Here is a 16,064-nt window from a genome sequence, read left to right as displayed (position 1 = left end):
GGAAGAAGTACCGGTATGATTCCTTTTATCTCCGCTGCTTCCATAGAACAAGGTGATCCATGAGCTTTGTGTTTCTTTTTGTGGCCTTACAGCTTCTGTCTGCATCGTATTTGTGCCTGTTTTTTTCGTGGCAGAGTTCCTCTTTCACTCTCTTGTATTCTGAGGATATACGGGTTTCCTTATCTTGGCCTTTTGCGGCCTGTACAGTCTACCAAAGTTTGAGGGAACTTTTTCGTAGACCCGCACTTTCAACGCCCACCAGCACACAGGTGCCTTCTTGCAAAGAAGCTCCTTCTGGGTGCCAATGCAATGCAAATGCTAATGCGGTGACAAGGCTGATTATTGAGTTCAATTGCAGTTTTTCTATCCGCGTTTATCCTTCTTGGGAGAGCTTCAGCAAATTTTTCAACCTCGATTTTCCCTATGCTCCACTTGGTAAGTAAGACCGGCTGTTTACAACTTCGAAGTAAAATCTTCCAGTATCCCACGTCGTTGTAGGGCCAATATTAAGGCTCGGTATCAAAGGTCACGTTACGAAAAGTGTTTTTACAACCAGGGCATCGAAATGTCGGAGTGTCGCCCATATTTAGGACAATTAGACCCGTCCTGACGGCCACCTCCAAACTGTATATGGCCTCAGAATTTCATCTTTTAAGGTGGCGATCTTATTGCGAAAAGCGGCATAAATTAGTTCAGTATGAAGCAAATCGTTCCGCACAACGAATTGAGACGAAAATATCTCGATGATCATGGCTCCAGACTCAAAAGTTAACCGCATATCTCACCCAGATAGCAGCGGTACTTATTATAAGGATATTACGATGACGAACTCCTATTTCGGCACTGTCCTGAAGTCAGCTCTTCTTTCTTTCTCCATTTGTCTGATCAAGCAGTTATCCTCTTTTGCATCTTCGCTTGCAGGATGTGAATCATGTTACTTCACGTTTCACTGTTTGAAATCCTTCTTAGAAGACCTGGTACCGCCCGGAATCGGGAAATTGAACCACGTCTATTTTTGGTACAGAACGCGATCCTTGCACTGAACACAGCATTTTCCGAAGTGCAAATCTTTGCTTTACGCCCGGGTTTGACGCACTTTTATGACAAAGGACAAACCCCGGCTATGTGCTCATAGAACCAGTACTCAAAGCAACGAGTTGAAACTGGCTGTCTCCTTGGTTCACTATCTTCTCAGGGAAAGTCACAATGGCCAAATTTTGCCCTCTGGAATTGACAGATGTAACTCCTATCGTGAGGTTACTCGTATCGGGCTAATCCGTTTTTATCATTTCCTCAATCGAGATCCTTTATTTCAAGGGTACATATGGTACTTTCTTACATAGAATGCTCCGGGTTGTCTCGCAACACATACTCTTCTTGTCGGTCGGATAGAGTTGACGTCTACTATAGCGTGTCATGGAGCTGTTGCGGATTGCTTAAAGAATTTCTGCCAAAAATCACCCTTCATTCGATTTTACGAGGAGTGTTCCAGATCCTTGTTTTTCCCTTCTCGTTTTCATTAACGCTGGTATTGTCGTCGTAGCTGACTTCAACTTTAATACTGTGGAGTCAATCTCATCGATGTCCAACTTAGGCTGTTGTTGCTGTACTTTTCCTCTTTGTAGAGTCAGCTTGATCCGTTTGGCTACCATCCAACGGAATTCTTCTTGCTGCGTCAAGCAAAAACTAAAGTGATTTATCACAACGTTGGGCAATGATGGCCGTGCTCATTTTCCGTAAGACCGTTCTGCACTTCTTGACTATTCTTTCTTCCCTTGCCTTAATTTTTCGATTAAGGTCCATCTTCTTCAGAGAAATTACTTGCGTTTTCGCAACAATGACATGTCACGCAACGTAGAGGTTGCCGTCTTTTCTCTGGATTGAACTCAAGAATGATGGCATCTCCTATTATCAAAGGTTTTCCTCATCTCAAACAGTAGGTCTTTCTCCCCTTTCCGTAAGCGGCCTTCGTAGCTCTGCGCTTCTTGTAAATAATTTATAGTAGAATTCCCTAGTTTAATTGCAAGAAGGGGTCAACGTGGTGCATTGCCGCTCCTTCTAAAAATTTCGACTACTACCGGTTTTGTTGTCGTAATTGTTATTGTTGTTAGTGGTACTGTTGGTGTCATTGTATTATGGATACCAGCTGCAAGCCGTTGCCTCCGCTAGAAAAGTGCCTTAAAAGATCCCATGATTGTCAGTTGGAGTAACACGGTTTTTTTAGCTTTGGTGCCAAAAGTGCGAAAATCGAATCTTATTTCTGAAACAATTAATTATTGATTTATTATAACCCACATTAGGCGCGAACATTTGAATTCTAGAACTGCTTTTATTTAAAGCTACTATTCATCATATCCATTACGCTATGTGGACAAAAATTCACCTCCGTCACTTTTCATTACAAAATCAATTTTCTGTTACGTCTTACGTACGAGTACATCAACCTTCACCCATAGCCAGGAGTCACTCTCATTCCGACATATTATTATTTATCGCTTTCTAATAGAAAATTTCCGCTACGTATGACTTTCTCTCGTTTCAGATATCAATGGTTTGCAGACATGAATCTCAGGTGGTATGCTTTGCCGGCCGTCTCCAATATGCTGTTCGATTGCGGAGGCATTCAATTTACGGCCACGTCGTTCAGTGGCTGGTATATGTCAACGGAAATTGGCTGTCGGAATCTCTGTGATACGAATCGTAGGAATATCCTTGAGGTGAGTTGGACGTCGCTGTGCGGTGTAAAGATTTCAATATGCCAATATGTTCCGAAGTTATGCTTGTACTGCCGATACACTAGTTACTCCCATATTGCGATCGCATGAAAAGGATATGACTTTCCATGCTCTTTTATTGCCCAAGGGGTGGCGTGAAAGTCGGTAGATAAGAGTCATTTGGATGTTCAACAAGTGTTTCATCCTACGGACATTAGTTGCCACTGGGATGTTTGACGGTTAGAGGAGATAGCAGAGAGAAGTTGAAGGACAGAAGCTTATGTTACACTTCGAGGCGTAATAAGGAGAGACAGCCAAGAAGTCAGCCGCGGCATCCAGACAAATTCCTCTAATTTAAATATCTCGTACTTTCCTAAGTTGCTCGCTTTCAAGCTAATATTATCAAAGGAGAGTGCCTTTTGAGATGAGTTGAAGTTGATTTTAATAAAAGAGCAGCATAACTTAGCAAAGAGTTCATCTAAAAAAGCACATATTTTAGACACACACGTGCAGGTACCCTTGGCAAAATCCCTACATTTCTTTTCAAAAAAGACTTCCGTATGTTTAGCTTTTTTTCAACTCTTCCCTATTTCAATAGAGAACATCTGCTACATCTTGTGCCTCCCTCCTCATATGATATATTTCAAGATTTATTTTCCAGAGACTTCTACATGCATAGACAGAAATAATTCGATTTGAGCGCCGCAATCCTGATTAAATAGATTAAAGGATAGACTTCTCGCCCACAGATGTATTCAATCGTTCCTATTGAAAGGAAAGTGCGTTGGTTGGTATTTGTTGCCCTTTTGGAAATGGTTCGAAGTTACAGCTTATTATCGTTACTTCCAAATTGGGGAATAAAAGAGAACTCATCTTATAAATTGTAGGCTATCTTTTGTGTATTTGAGGAAATTAGGGTAAACATTCGGTATATTCATTCGAGAGAGGGTGATATATTTTGGGAGCGTGGATCCTTCCGAAGAGAAAAACATAAGGTTCTTCAATTCTCATATGGAACCGATAGATAGATTTAATACCTGTTGGTTTGGATGTTTTTCTTCTATTGCTATATTTGTTGTAGAAGGAAAAAATTCAGTTATGACCGTCGGCTATTCGGCGTTATCATTTCCTTCCATTCAGTCACGTTGTTGTCACCGGTACAAGTCACATTTTCCTTTGTTCGGTTTTTCTTCTGTCGAATCTAAAACACATAAACAAGAATAACATCTCGCATAAATTATCGCAAATACAAAAAAAAATATTTATATCCTTACAGTTAGGACCATTTAAGTCCAGAATTCTCAAGCCTGAAATAGTTCCGTAAGGTGAAATGTAGCGCCACTCTCGGATAATCGACCGGAGGAATCAGATACTGTCCTACCTCAAGCTTTTGGGGTACCGCCTTAGTATAGAACAGATTATATATCTGCTTGCCATTTATGTAGAAGAAACTTCCTCATTCCCCAGAGATATGCGATCTTCAGGGATCCTAAATACATAATAGAATCTTTGACAGTATGCCGGGAGTCCGTCAATTTTGCAGAAAAGATATTTGATTTTGAAAGCAAAATACTTGATTATGCTTATTTGGCTCAATTCTGCAGTCTCTGAACCATGATTTCTTGTCATGTTAAGAACTGAAACTATATCCTAACGGCCTTTTAGCGTTGCGTCACTGATCTTCATTTGCAGGCTACCTCGGATGACCCTTTTCGACATTACATTCAAAACGAAGTCTCTTCTTTTCATATTTGCCCGTATATACGTCTCCCGTCTAACCTCAGATTTGTTAGTGGATGTGATGCTACCCGCCGCAGCTAGAACACATTAGTACAAATAATGTGATGTCTGATACTCTCGCAGGACTCTTAGTCTCGCTCACATAGAAAATGTTTCATGAATCCCGCTCCCTCATCATGGGGATGCGTACACGTATCATCTTGGAGAAGCCGTTATTCTGAACAATATGCCCAGATAGTGAATTATGGCCAGTAAGAATGCCCACAATACCCTTGCTTTTCGACAGCATATACTTTGTTGTTTGTTTGGTTACTGACAGGAAAAGTTTTTTGTGTTTAGTAGCATTAAGGCTCTTCCACCTGTTCTAAGGAGCTTGTTCCCAGTATTTGCTAGTAGTGTGGCGCGGCAGGATTCGCGGCATTCGAAGTTTATTTCGAATGTTGCGAATACCAGCGGACAGATGACGTCACCGGTGCCCTCCACTCAGTTTAGACCTTGCCACAGGAGTGAAGAGCAGAGTGCCATGAAGGGGACGGCAAATGTCATTCGTGGAAAAAAGAAAAGTGTTCTCAATTACAATTGGTGACCCCGACGTGATTGAAACGGGTCGCGTCCGCTTCTTCACTACCGGAGGTCTAGTCAGTGTACCCTCCTTAGCCTTCTTTGGGACCTTCTTTCGCAACACCAATCCGTTTTCGGACGCGGGAAGCTTGTAATCGCTTGCACCTTCGTCTCAGTCGGGCTGTATTCCTTCAGGGGAAATGGAGTGGCCGAGGAATCTCACCTGTGAAAGAACTTACATTTCTCAACGTTTAGGACTAACCCAGCCTCAAGGAGACGTTGAAAAATGCAGTCGAAATGGGCTAAGTGCTCAGACTCTGAGGAAGGAAGCCGACCAAAACATCATCCAAATATACGAAACAGGAAGTCGAGGTTTCGCAGGACCGAGTGGATGAACCTTTGAAAGATTGCGCCGCATTGCACAATCCTGAACGTTATCCGGGTGAACTCGAAGAGTCCGAAGGGTGTGCATATTGCCGTCTTTGGAATGTCTTCTGGAGCTACAGTGATTTGATGATAAGCCTTGATTATGTCCAAGGTCGAAAAGATGCGGCAATTCGCGAGGTGATGCACAAAGTCATGGATGAGTGGAATTGGATATCGGTCAGGAACAGTCTGTGTATTTAGCCTTCTGTAATCCCCACATGGGCGCCATTCGCTGTTTGGGTTAAGGACCATATGCAGTAGGGAAGACCAACAGCTGTTTGAGGGCCTGCAGATACCATGTTGAATGAGTTGTTCAAACTCTTTCCGCGCAATAGCCAGTTTCTGGAATGGAAGAGGTGTGTCCTTCGAGAAGATCGGGGAACCAGTAGTGTTAATGTGGTGCTGCACATTGTGCTTCACGTTCAACTTGGACGAATGTTTTCCTACCTTAGAAGTAGCTCTTCCACAGAGCTAATTCCTGGCAGTCACACTCACAAATACTTTCATCAGAAAAAAAAAACTTCTGGCTACGACTGCGAATCCTAATGGATTGTTAATTTTAAAGCTGTATTCGTTGGAGTTCGATTAGGGAAAAATAAATATGTTCAAAAAATTTATTAGTAGATTTAAATATTATAATATATAAAAGAAAGTAATTTTAATTGCAATGTAATTTAAATAACAAAAGAAAAGTGTTCTTAATTACAATTGGGCAGGATTCGCGGCATTCGAAATTTGTTTCGAATGTTGCTCTCAATGCGGCTTCTCTATCGTTTCAGATTGTTGCCCTTAGGAGCGCATACACTTCAGCCTGAAAGACCGTTGTATATTTCACCCACGCAAAAGTCTGTCTCGTTTTTATTCGAAAGGTAGATTCCTCCTTCATAATCCTGTTCTGGTTTTGAGCCATCGGTATAGAAGACCTCAATATATCCCTCCGAGCATTTTTCTGGTTCGCCTCGTTTCAAAATAACTTAATATCTTTACCAAACAAATCTATGGCAGAAGGCATTGGGAAACCTGGATTCAGTTCTCCCAATGCTCTGTGCCCCTCACGTCCATTGTTTCCACATAGATATTCGCCAATTAGTCTATAAATTGCTCTCGTTGCAGTGCTTTGGATAAATAAGTCCAACAGTTGCAAAATGAGTTATGCATTTAGAGCTACGCCGCATGTTGTCTTCATGGTTCCGGTAATACCCAGATAAACACTTCTTTGCAGTGCGGTTAGTTTACAGTGAAAAGTCTTTTGTTTCGATTTTAACCACCACACTACGGATGCATAAGCGGATATTGGCCTAATGATAGCAGATATTCCAATTTTTCGGAGAGATGAAGGGTTGCACACCTCATCTTTGGAAGGCCAATGAATTCCCTCTAACGCCATTGTTGTTTTATTCAGATTTACTGAAAGGGCACGCCTAAGGCCCAAAATGACAATCAAATGAGCGGAAATGCTCTGACATCCAATATGGATTGTTGTGCCAACGATTGTTATTATTAAATGAGCGGCACGTGGTGGTTTTCCACACATCGTTCCATTCTGCTGTTGGGTAATGATCAACACCCAGTTCCGCATATAGCAATCTTGTGATAGCTTAGCATTATCATCATCAACGGTGTAACAACCGGTATCTGGTCCACCCCTGCCTTAATAAAAAACTCCATACATCCCGACTTGGCGTCGAGGTCCATCAATTCGATACCCCTAAAAGATATCTGCGGTCCTGGCCCACACCATTGCTCCATCTCATACAGGGTCAGCCTCGTCTTCTTTTTCAATCATAGATTTTCCTTACAGTCTTTCCGGGCTGAATCATCCTTATGCATATGGATTAAGTGAACCGCCCACCTGCAACCATGGCACCTGGTCATGGTATCGCTCATAGATTTCGTCGTTATGTAGGCTACGGAATCATCCATCCTCAAATTGAGGGCCAAAAATTCTTCTCTCGAACGCGGCCAATAGTTCGCAATTTGTCTTGCTAAGAACCCAATTCTTCGAGAAATACATGAGAACCCTCTAGTGAAACGTTTCGAGCGAAGCAGTTTTCGTAAACTGAACTCTCTTGTCTTTACTATTCTCGTTTGGCAAGTGCAATTTAATGCTGGTGAGTGCGTAGGATAGATTCACTTAATTAAAATCTCATTGACATCACAAAGCTTTTGGAAAAGCGCACGGTCAAAGCCACTTCAGTGTCCACGAAAAACCCCATCCTACTTGCCTTTCAAATTTGCGTCCTCTATTTTTGAAACCGAAAAGTGAGAAGCAGACCCACAGGACTTTCCACGGCGATAATCATGGCTTCCATTTAATGGAGCGTATATGACGCTCAATTAGTCTCTCTAAGCATTTCAGCGAAAAGGTTAAGCTGATTAGTCTGAAGTTTTTTTGACTGGAATAGTCAAATTTCCCAGGCTTAGGTATGAGCGCCTGCAAGCCGTAACGCTTTCCAGCAATTTCTCCAATAAATCAAAATGGTTATTAATTGATTGCGCTCTGGGAGTTGGGGCTTAAGAATATACTCAGAGTCTCTGCTGCTTTTCATAAAAGGCGGCTAAAAGCGATAGAAATTTATGGGCTTGCACCCTGCAAGTTTCGCAAAAAACCTTTGCATATCAAAAGCGAACCAGCATTAATGGAATGAAATGTGCGCACGCTCCTAAACAACGATATCGAGCGTCCACAGAATGCTCGTTTTTTCAACTCCAGCGGAAACTGCAACGATATAATATGGAAACTTTGAACCTAAGCTAAATAATGGTGGCACTCTGGAGTACCCCTCTCCTTCTTGCGGCAATATCCTTTCGTGTTCTGGAAAGTTGGGTGGTAACAGACGCGAATACGGTGTCGGTTTGTACCTGACTGTGATCTGAAGGTTGGCTTCTGACAGACTTATGACTTCGGTCCAGATTAAGGAGAATCCCAGTACTATATCAATGGAGACTTCCAATATAGTGGAGAAGGATGCCGTCTACGAGGAACTACACACTATTCAGGAGAGGCTTGGCAAAGCTGACTTTTTGACTGTAATGAGTGATCTGAATGACAAGGTGAAAAGGATTACCAACTGATGATCGCCTCTCTTTCAATATCAATCGCTTGTATGGTCCAGTTGTCGCTCGACGGCGGGAGAGCTATTTTGCCGACCGGACGGTAAAAACATTGAGTAATCCGCCAGAGAATATGTATGGACTGGCTAACTATGGAATCGTGAAAGCGGATCGATGAACGGAAGGGAGTGAAGGCTCTAGGGATTGGATTGGATTGGAAGATACTGCAGATCTTAATAATTTCAGAAGTGTATTACGGATCAGTAAAGAACTTACATGTAGTTGCAATTCTTTCGATAGTGCTGTGAAAAACATCCATGGTCGACTCCCCATCCACAATCACGAGCAGCCTAAGCAGTGGAAGGAACACTTTAACAGGTTTTTAATCAGATCGCATGAGGTAAACTTGCTCCTCTTGTGGATGAAATTCACCAAAGCATGCGGATATGGACTGTTCCCTAAAACAAAAGAGAAATTGTCTCGGCCACCAATACACTCAAACGGATCAAAGCCATTGGGTTTGACGGTCTTTCCACAGAGTTATTTATCGCTGCACCAGCGGTTGCTGCAGATTTGCTGCTGCCACACCTATGGAAATCTTGGGAATCTAAGAGCTTTCTTAATGAATGGAAGGAGGGGATAATTGTTAAGATTCCAAAGAGAAGCACCGGTTTTGAGTGTGACAATTGAAGGGGCTTTGCGGTCGCAAAAATAACACCTAAAATAATCCTTTGATCGGCGGAGAGCAGGCAGGTTTCGCCTCCGAAACCTCCTGCATTGATCACACCAAATCCTTCGAATCATTTTGGAACAGTGCACGGAGTTCAGATCTTCGCTTCACCTAGTCATCATCAAGAAAGCGTTCGATAGTAATGGGCATTCCGGAGAAACTTATAGTTATTATGAGAGCAACATATGATGGCGCAAAATATCACGTGCGATACCAAGGTAAAATCCTGGACGATTTTGAGGTCCAAAATAAGAGTCCGCCAGGGTTGCATCTTGTCCCCGATTTTATTTCTTCATATAATCGGTGACCGTCTTTATGCAACCTTGTCCGCAAAGCGTTGGGAAATTCAATGGACAATAACGTTTTTCTCGAACACCTCGATTACGCAAATGATATCTGTTTGCTCCCTCAACGGGTCGTGGACCTTGGCCAAATGGCTCTGGATTTGGGAAAAGAGGCACATCGTAGTGATATATATCTCACACTATTACTATTTTTAATTTTTTCACCTTTTTGGTTTGGTTGCCGGGTAGGTGGAGCACCCACTCGTCTATAAATTCTCAATGGGAAGGATACCCAGAAATCAAACCAAATAGCTCACGACCGAGAGCAACGTTGTCCATAGGCGCCTGAAATTCAGCGCCGAACCGGACAGAAACACGGATAGCTTCCGGATCGACAGGCATGCTGCTGCCGTAAAAAACGGGTGTAGAAGGCAGCAAACTACAACAGCGTTTCTTTCACTGGGAGAATGCATAAATGTGGTCGAGAAAAAAAACAACTCAAGCGCTTCTTCGCTAAGGAAAGCTGAGCCGACGAAGGCTCCGGATAGTTCTTCGATTACGGTCGCAACTTTGACAAAAGGGGAAGAACCTGCAGCTCGTAAATCTAAGAAATAGACAAGGCTGGGCAGCAAAAAGTAGCAGAAGGAGAAAAAGAAGTTTCCTCCGGAAATACTCACTATTTCCAAGAAAGGAGATAGGCCTTAGGTGAGCAAGCAGAAGTGAAAGCTAGAAATAACCAGATAATAATCGAGTACAAAGCCCTAGACGAACAATTCAAATTTTACGGAATACAAGAAAGTGCGATGAAGAGGAAAAGGCGTATGGAGGTACACCTACCGCTAAGAATAGGTTGGGCCGTGTTCCGACGAGGAAGCAAATGTCTCAAGAGATGTCCTAAATGCCTTGACTTCGGACACTTTGCAGCAGCTTGCTTTAATATGCATAATAGGTTGAAAAGGTGCAGAAAGTGTGGAGAAGTGAACCATCTTATCAAAGATTGCACTGGAGATTCACGATGCATATTGTTCAAAGGGAAAGACTTGCTCTCGCAAGAGTCGAATGTAGCCGTGGCGGTTATCTGTGAACCTTACTGAAATTCCGGTAGTGCTGCACTGATGAAAGATTCATATAGAAATGCGGCGATATGGGTATGCGGAAAGCAAAGCATCCTTCACGGATGCGTGCCCACCTTCTGAGGCAGAGAGCTAGGTTCGATTTTCGATCCGACTTACGTCACTATCTCTTTGGCGAGAGGAATGGTCTGTTAAGTGAGTGAACACTATACCCACAGGGACCACTAGCCCATTTTTATTGACATCTGAAACGGAGGAGATGAAAGTAGAATGCGCAACAAATGTGGATGAGCAATGATAGCTGGAGAAAGAGACATTCCTGGCGGCTTTAGAAGGAGATCACACCCCGAGGAGACCTTGCCAAAGGGCAAGGGAGGACCAGAGCATCGGCAGTCGGAGAAAGAATACCGCGATCTTTGAAGTAGGTTTAAGAGAGCCATAGGGAAAGATAGGGGGATCGCCACAAGCAAATACGAACCCCCGGGGTGCTGCTTCCAAGGTTGTATTGAGTAAGATTCGTGAGTAAAAATCATCCAAAGTGACGTGCCCACCATTTTTGTTCAGAATAATCGCAACCCTTTTCCCACAATAGGAAAAAACCGGCGCTTCAACAGAACGTCTTGTCAACTCCCGGGTTGATCGAGGAAGAACTGCAAGAGATCTGTGGACGAATTTGATATAATATTGTTTGCGCGGGACCATATTCAAAAATTTTTTCAAATTTTACTCACTTTTGTAGTGTTTTGTCTTTTCTAATCGAAATTCTCAACCTGATCTGACTTTTATCTTCCTTTGACAGGCCGTAGCACTCAAAATGGATTTGGATACCCGCACACCAACCTCTCTATGGAAAGATAAGGCCTTGGTTGAAGTTAACATTGCCGTTTTACACTCGTTTCAAAGTAAAAACGTTACAATCGTAGATCATCACACAGCCAGCGAAAGTTTTATGAAACATTTTGAGAACGAATCGAAACTCAGGTAATAATCAATTTTCATATTGTCCACCTAAATTAAAGGAAAACTTCCTATGTAGTATTTTCACTTTGATTTTTCTTTCAGAAATGGTTGTCCAGCCGACTGGATATGGATTGTTCCACCCCTGTCAAGTTCAATTACTCCAGTATTTCACCAGGAAATGGCACTATACTATCTCAAACCTTCATTCGAGTACCAGGATCCGGCTTGGAAAACTCACGTTTGGAAAAAAGGAAGGGATCAGGGTAAAAGTAAAAAACCGCGAAGGAAGTTCCATTTCAAACAGATTGCGAGGTAAGTCCTTTTTCTATTTGTTTTTAACATGTAAGACTCCAGAGGTAGAACGGGATTCGCATTCATTTATTCCTGCCAAAAAATTTCTTTAAAGAGAGTAGTCAGAACTTGCTGTAGAAATCTGTTACTGTGTGTTCGTATGTTTGATCTTCTAGTAAAGGTTTATGTTTGCAATTAATTATCAAGAAAATTATTGGTTTACCTCTGAATATTATAATCTTTCAAGCTTAAATTACTAAGTTCGAAATCAATTTGTGCATCTACGAAGCGTGGTTTTTGCTGACGGTGGCACCGAATTGAATGGTACCCGACGCATTAACAGCGCGAGATCCGCTTTTGGTACCCTGTGTAAAATCTGGAAAGACCAAGTTGAGACTGTTCTGCGCTAGTGTTATCTCTGTGGTGCTATATGAGAGTAGCACATGGAAAGTGAAATTCATTGTCACCTAAAAGATCCAGCCTTTCGTGAATACCTGGCTGTGTCGTATTATCGGGGTGCGCTATCATGACACTATCTCAAACGAACAACTTGGTTGACGCATAGGTCTGTCACTCGTACGCACTGTGATCGGAAGTCGAAAGTGACAGTACATAGGTCACACTTTAAGGCGGGGCGAGAATTGCATTGTGGGCTATACCATGCACTGGCATCCACTCTACCAAGGGCACTTGGCAGACGAGTGCGAGCGTCTCGGCAAGTCGTGGGGGGGAGCTGAAGCACGTCTCAGGTAACCGGAAACGATGGCGCGTAACTGTGGCTGACACACTATACCCCACTAAGGGGTGAATGACAACCATAGTAACCAAGTAAGCGAGACTTTTCCCAGGCCCTCCATGTCGCTTCCTGTCCATCAAACCTACATAGAATTTTAAAACTGCAAAGTTATAAAACGGTCCATGGTTTACCAAAGCTGTTCTATGTTAATTTTCACAAGATCCATTTTTCCTTCTTATCTCGATTCTATGTATCGATTGTGAAAATATGCTTGGTAAATTTCTGATCGAGTATGCTTGATTTTGAATTCCGGAAGATATGAGGTAGCTCGAAGAGAAAACACACTAATGCCGCCTTCTTGTATATATCCTGTTCACTCTTTTGTGGAGTATTCGGCATCTACACAATCTCTTTTTCGTATTGTAATTTTTCTTTTTTTTTTACTTTCTTTAAGACTGTGCTACAACTTATTATCATCACACTAAATGATATGCAAGTACGAAGGTGATGCGGTCACGAGATCGAGGGGCAGGCGCTTAAAATAATCAGCTATCGCACCGCCATGATGGTACTTTTCACACTTTCATTTAGTTCTTCTGCACGGGTAGCCTGTACAGCTACGGAGTTTTTATTCGAAATTGTATCAAGTCAGTTTACCCCGATGATATTTCTCACAGATCTTCCAACAGCAGTTGATTATCTATACTCCTTCTGGTCCTAAAGCTTAATGACCTCCTAAAGCATGACGACCTTGTGGAAATTTTAGACGCTTGAATGGCCTGACGATATCGCGTTCGCGAACTTTCTGCTGCCTAAGACGGTCGGAAACCTCAGAAGGTTCTTGGGCATGGTAAACTACTATCATCTTTTCCTGCCCGAAGCCGCCTACCACCAGGCCCTACTTAACGCCTTCCTGTTCTCCGTTTATTTAATAATAATAATATATACTGTAGGTGGCAATGAGGTCAGCATTGCACTCGCCCGAGATTATTACCCTGATTTGACTCAGGTACTCATTCACAGCTGAGTACGTTGGTATCCGCCGTCAAATCACGATACAAATTCCACTGTCACCAGCCTTGTGCTCTAACCACTCAGCTATCCGGACACGCCGGATATTTGGTCTCCAGAAAACACCCAGGCGTTTGAGAACACTAAGCGAGAGCTGGTAGATGCTACACTTTTGGCATTCTCTCAACAGGAGGCACCCCGAGCCGTGTTTTTCGATGCCTCAACCATCGCGGTGGGTGCTGCTCTTCATCAGATGGTAAACCACAGCCGGCAACCGTTGGGTTTCTTCTCCAAAACAATCCCGCTCAACGAAATTATAGCGCCTAAGATCATGAATTACTAGCCGTGTATCCGAGCATCAAGTATATTCATTTCTCCCATGAGGTAGGCCCTTGGTTGGACCATAAGCTTCTGATTTTTGAATTTTGACAGAACCGCGACAAAATGTCCCCTTGGTTGAAAAAATCAAAAATTTGACTGACGTTTTCGTCCAGGGCAGAGGCAACTCATCAGACGCTGCCTCACCTCTGCCCTGGGAGCAGCGTGACCGAAAGTACCAACAGGTGGAAAGACGCTCCCTTTTATCATCGCGAAAACACGACAAGGTTCCGAGTTATATTGGACTTAAAACACCAGTCGTTGTAGTCTAAGCTAGACTAAAGCTAGGTTGTTGTTTAGGATCTGCGGGATCCTAAGTCCCCATCCACTTGATGGTGGACCGGATTAAATGAGGAGCAAGTTACTCCCTCGTTTTTTAGTCCATGGATCCCTAGTATTGGAGCTCCAATACATTTAGTCCGGTCCACCATCAAGTGGATGGGGACTTAGGTCCAATATAACTCGCAACCTTGTCGTGTTTTTGCGATGATAAAAGGGAGCATCTTTCCACCTGTTGGCACTTTCGGTCACGCTGCTCCCAGGGCAGAGGTGAGGCAGCGTCTGATGAGTTGCCTCTGCCCGGGACGAAAACGTCAGTCAAATTTTTGATTTTTTCAATTCTTAATGCTTGGGGTGCTACGCTCCAATACTAGGGATCCATGGACTAAAAAACGAGGGAGTAAGTTGCTCCTCATTTAGTCCGGTCCACCATCAAGTGGATGTCCCCTTGGTATTTAACCTTCATCAGCCAGTTTACATCGGACATTCAATATGTGTCCAATAAACTTTGTCACTGACGCTTTGTCTCGGATCTCCGAGAGCAAAACCCAACTGCATTTGATTTTTCGGCAATCGCGGCGACCCAGAAGGATGGCGCAGCTCTTCAAATCCTTCAGTTGGACTCCCAATACAAGTTTAAAGTGTTTCCTATCTTCGGCTTACCTACCTGCTCCGAGATCTCCGATAAGGGACTTAGGTCATGTATTCTGGTCGGTTTCGATAAAGAAGTGTTTCGCTCGGTGCACAATGTTCCACATCCCGGCATTCGGTCAACGACCTGGCTAATCCCCAGCAAGTATATCTGGTCGGCCATGAACAAGGACGTTAATTCTTGGTGCAGAGAGTGTATCGCATGGCGAAGTGTAAGATCAGTAGGCATTTTAAGAAGGAAATGTGAGTATTCCCTAAATCGACAAAGCGCTGCCAAACCACATACTTCGGCATTATAAACTCCTTGTACCTTTGCAAAATATTGCTTTACGATCGTTGATCGGTTTACATAGTGCTCCGATGCAATACCTCTGGCGGACATTACAACACAATCATGTGCTGAACTCTTCGGTCAAAAGTTTGGTGTTTCCAATGTAATTACCACAGGCCAGGGAATACAATTCGAATCTAGCGCAGCAAGCTCCTTGAATTAAAACGCCAACGAACAACCGCATAGCATCCCTAATTCAATGGAACGTAGACATCGGACGCTGAAGGCGGTCATTATAGCACGTCACGATCCGTTCTGGTGACGGGTCTTTCCTTTCGTTCTGCTTGGTGTTTTCTGTCAACCATGCTGATCTGGTGTACGTGAAGAACCTACGACTCTCTTTCTTACTTCAGAAGAGAGGCGCAGATCATTTCGTCACGCGCAGCGAACGGTCCACGTTCTAGGGAGCTTGGAGTCTGCACTCACATTCTGGTGAGGACTGATACCACCCGGTGTGCGTGTTCAATCCGGCAAGTCGGGGACTCGTGGCAGTCATCACTGTTTATTTAATTTGAGAAGTTTATCTCCTCTCTGTACCAATAAAACAAAAAATCAAACCAGTTTTCGCGTTTTCTCTTATTCCTTTTTCAGTCTTTATCCCGTTCAGAAGCCGGGTTGGCTCGTCATGAACGGTTTCGCCATTTGTTTCTATCAAATGCTTGATTTGGATGCAATCGCAAGGCTTTTAAATCCCTATCCAGCATACCTTACCATCGACTTCGATGTTCAGACCAATCTTGGCAAGTGAATTCTCGTTAGCGCGAATTAATTGGCCATTCCACGCCTCCCTCGCAGTTTCCCTTTATTTCTCACCCGATAAAAATACGTCCATCAGTATCAAGCCG

At 43.2% G+C, this 16,064-nt stretch overlaps 1 protein-coding gene across 2 annotated transcripts in view; it reads left to right on the top strand.

Moving 5' to 3' along the window:
• LOC119651134 (nitric oxide synthase) overlaps positions 1-16,064 on the top strand; it is a 359,499-nt gene that overhangs the window by 192,241 nt on the left and 151,194 nt on the right. For both annotated transcript variants that reach the window (XM_038054529.1, XM_038054528.1), the window contains exons 8-10: positions 2,543-2,717; positions 11,382-11,563; positions 11,645-11,854. In XM_038054529.1, the coding sequence (XP_037910457.1) occupies positions 2,543-2,717; positions 11,382-11,563; positions 11,645-11,854 (567 nt within the window). The remainder of the gene's footprint in view (positions 1-2,542; positions 2,718-11,381; positions 11,564-11,644; positions 11,855-16,064) is intronic.

Source organism: Hermetia illucens, chromosome 3 (genome assembly GCF_905115235.1).
Source record: "Hermetia illucens chromosome 3, iHerIll2.2.curated.20191125, whole genome shotgun sequence".
Classification (NCBI taxonomy): Eukaryota; Metazoa; Arthropoda; class Insecta; order Diptera; family Stratiomyidae; genus Hermetia; species Hermetia illucens.
The sequence above is the reverse complement of the archived record's forward strand: the minus strand, read 5'-3'. Positions and strand labels throughout refer to the sequence as shown.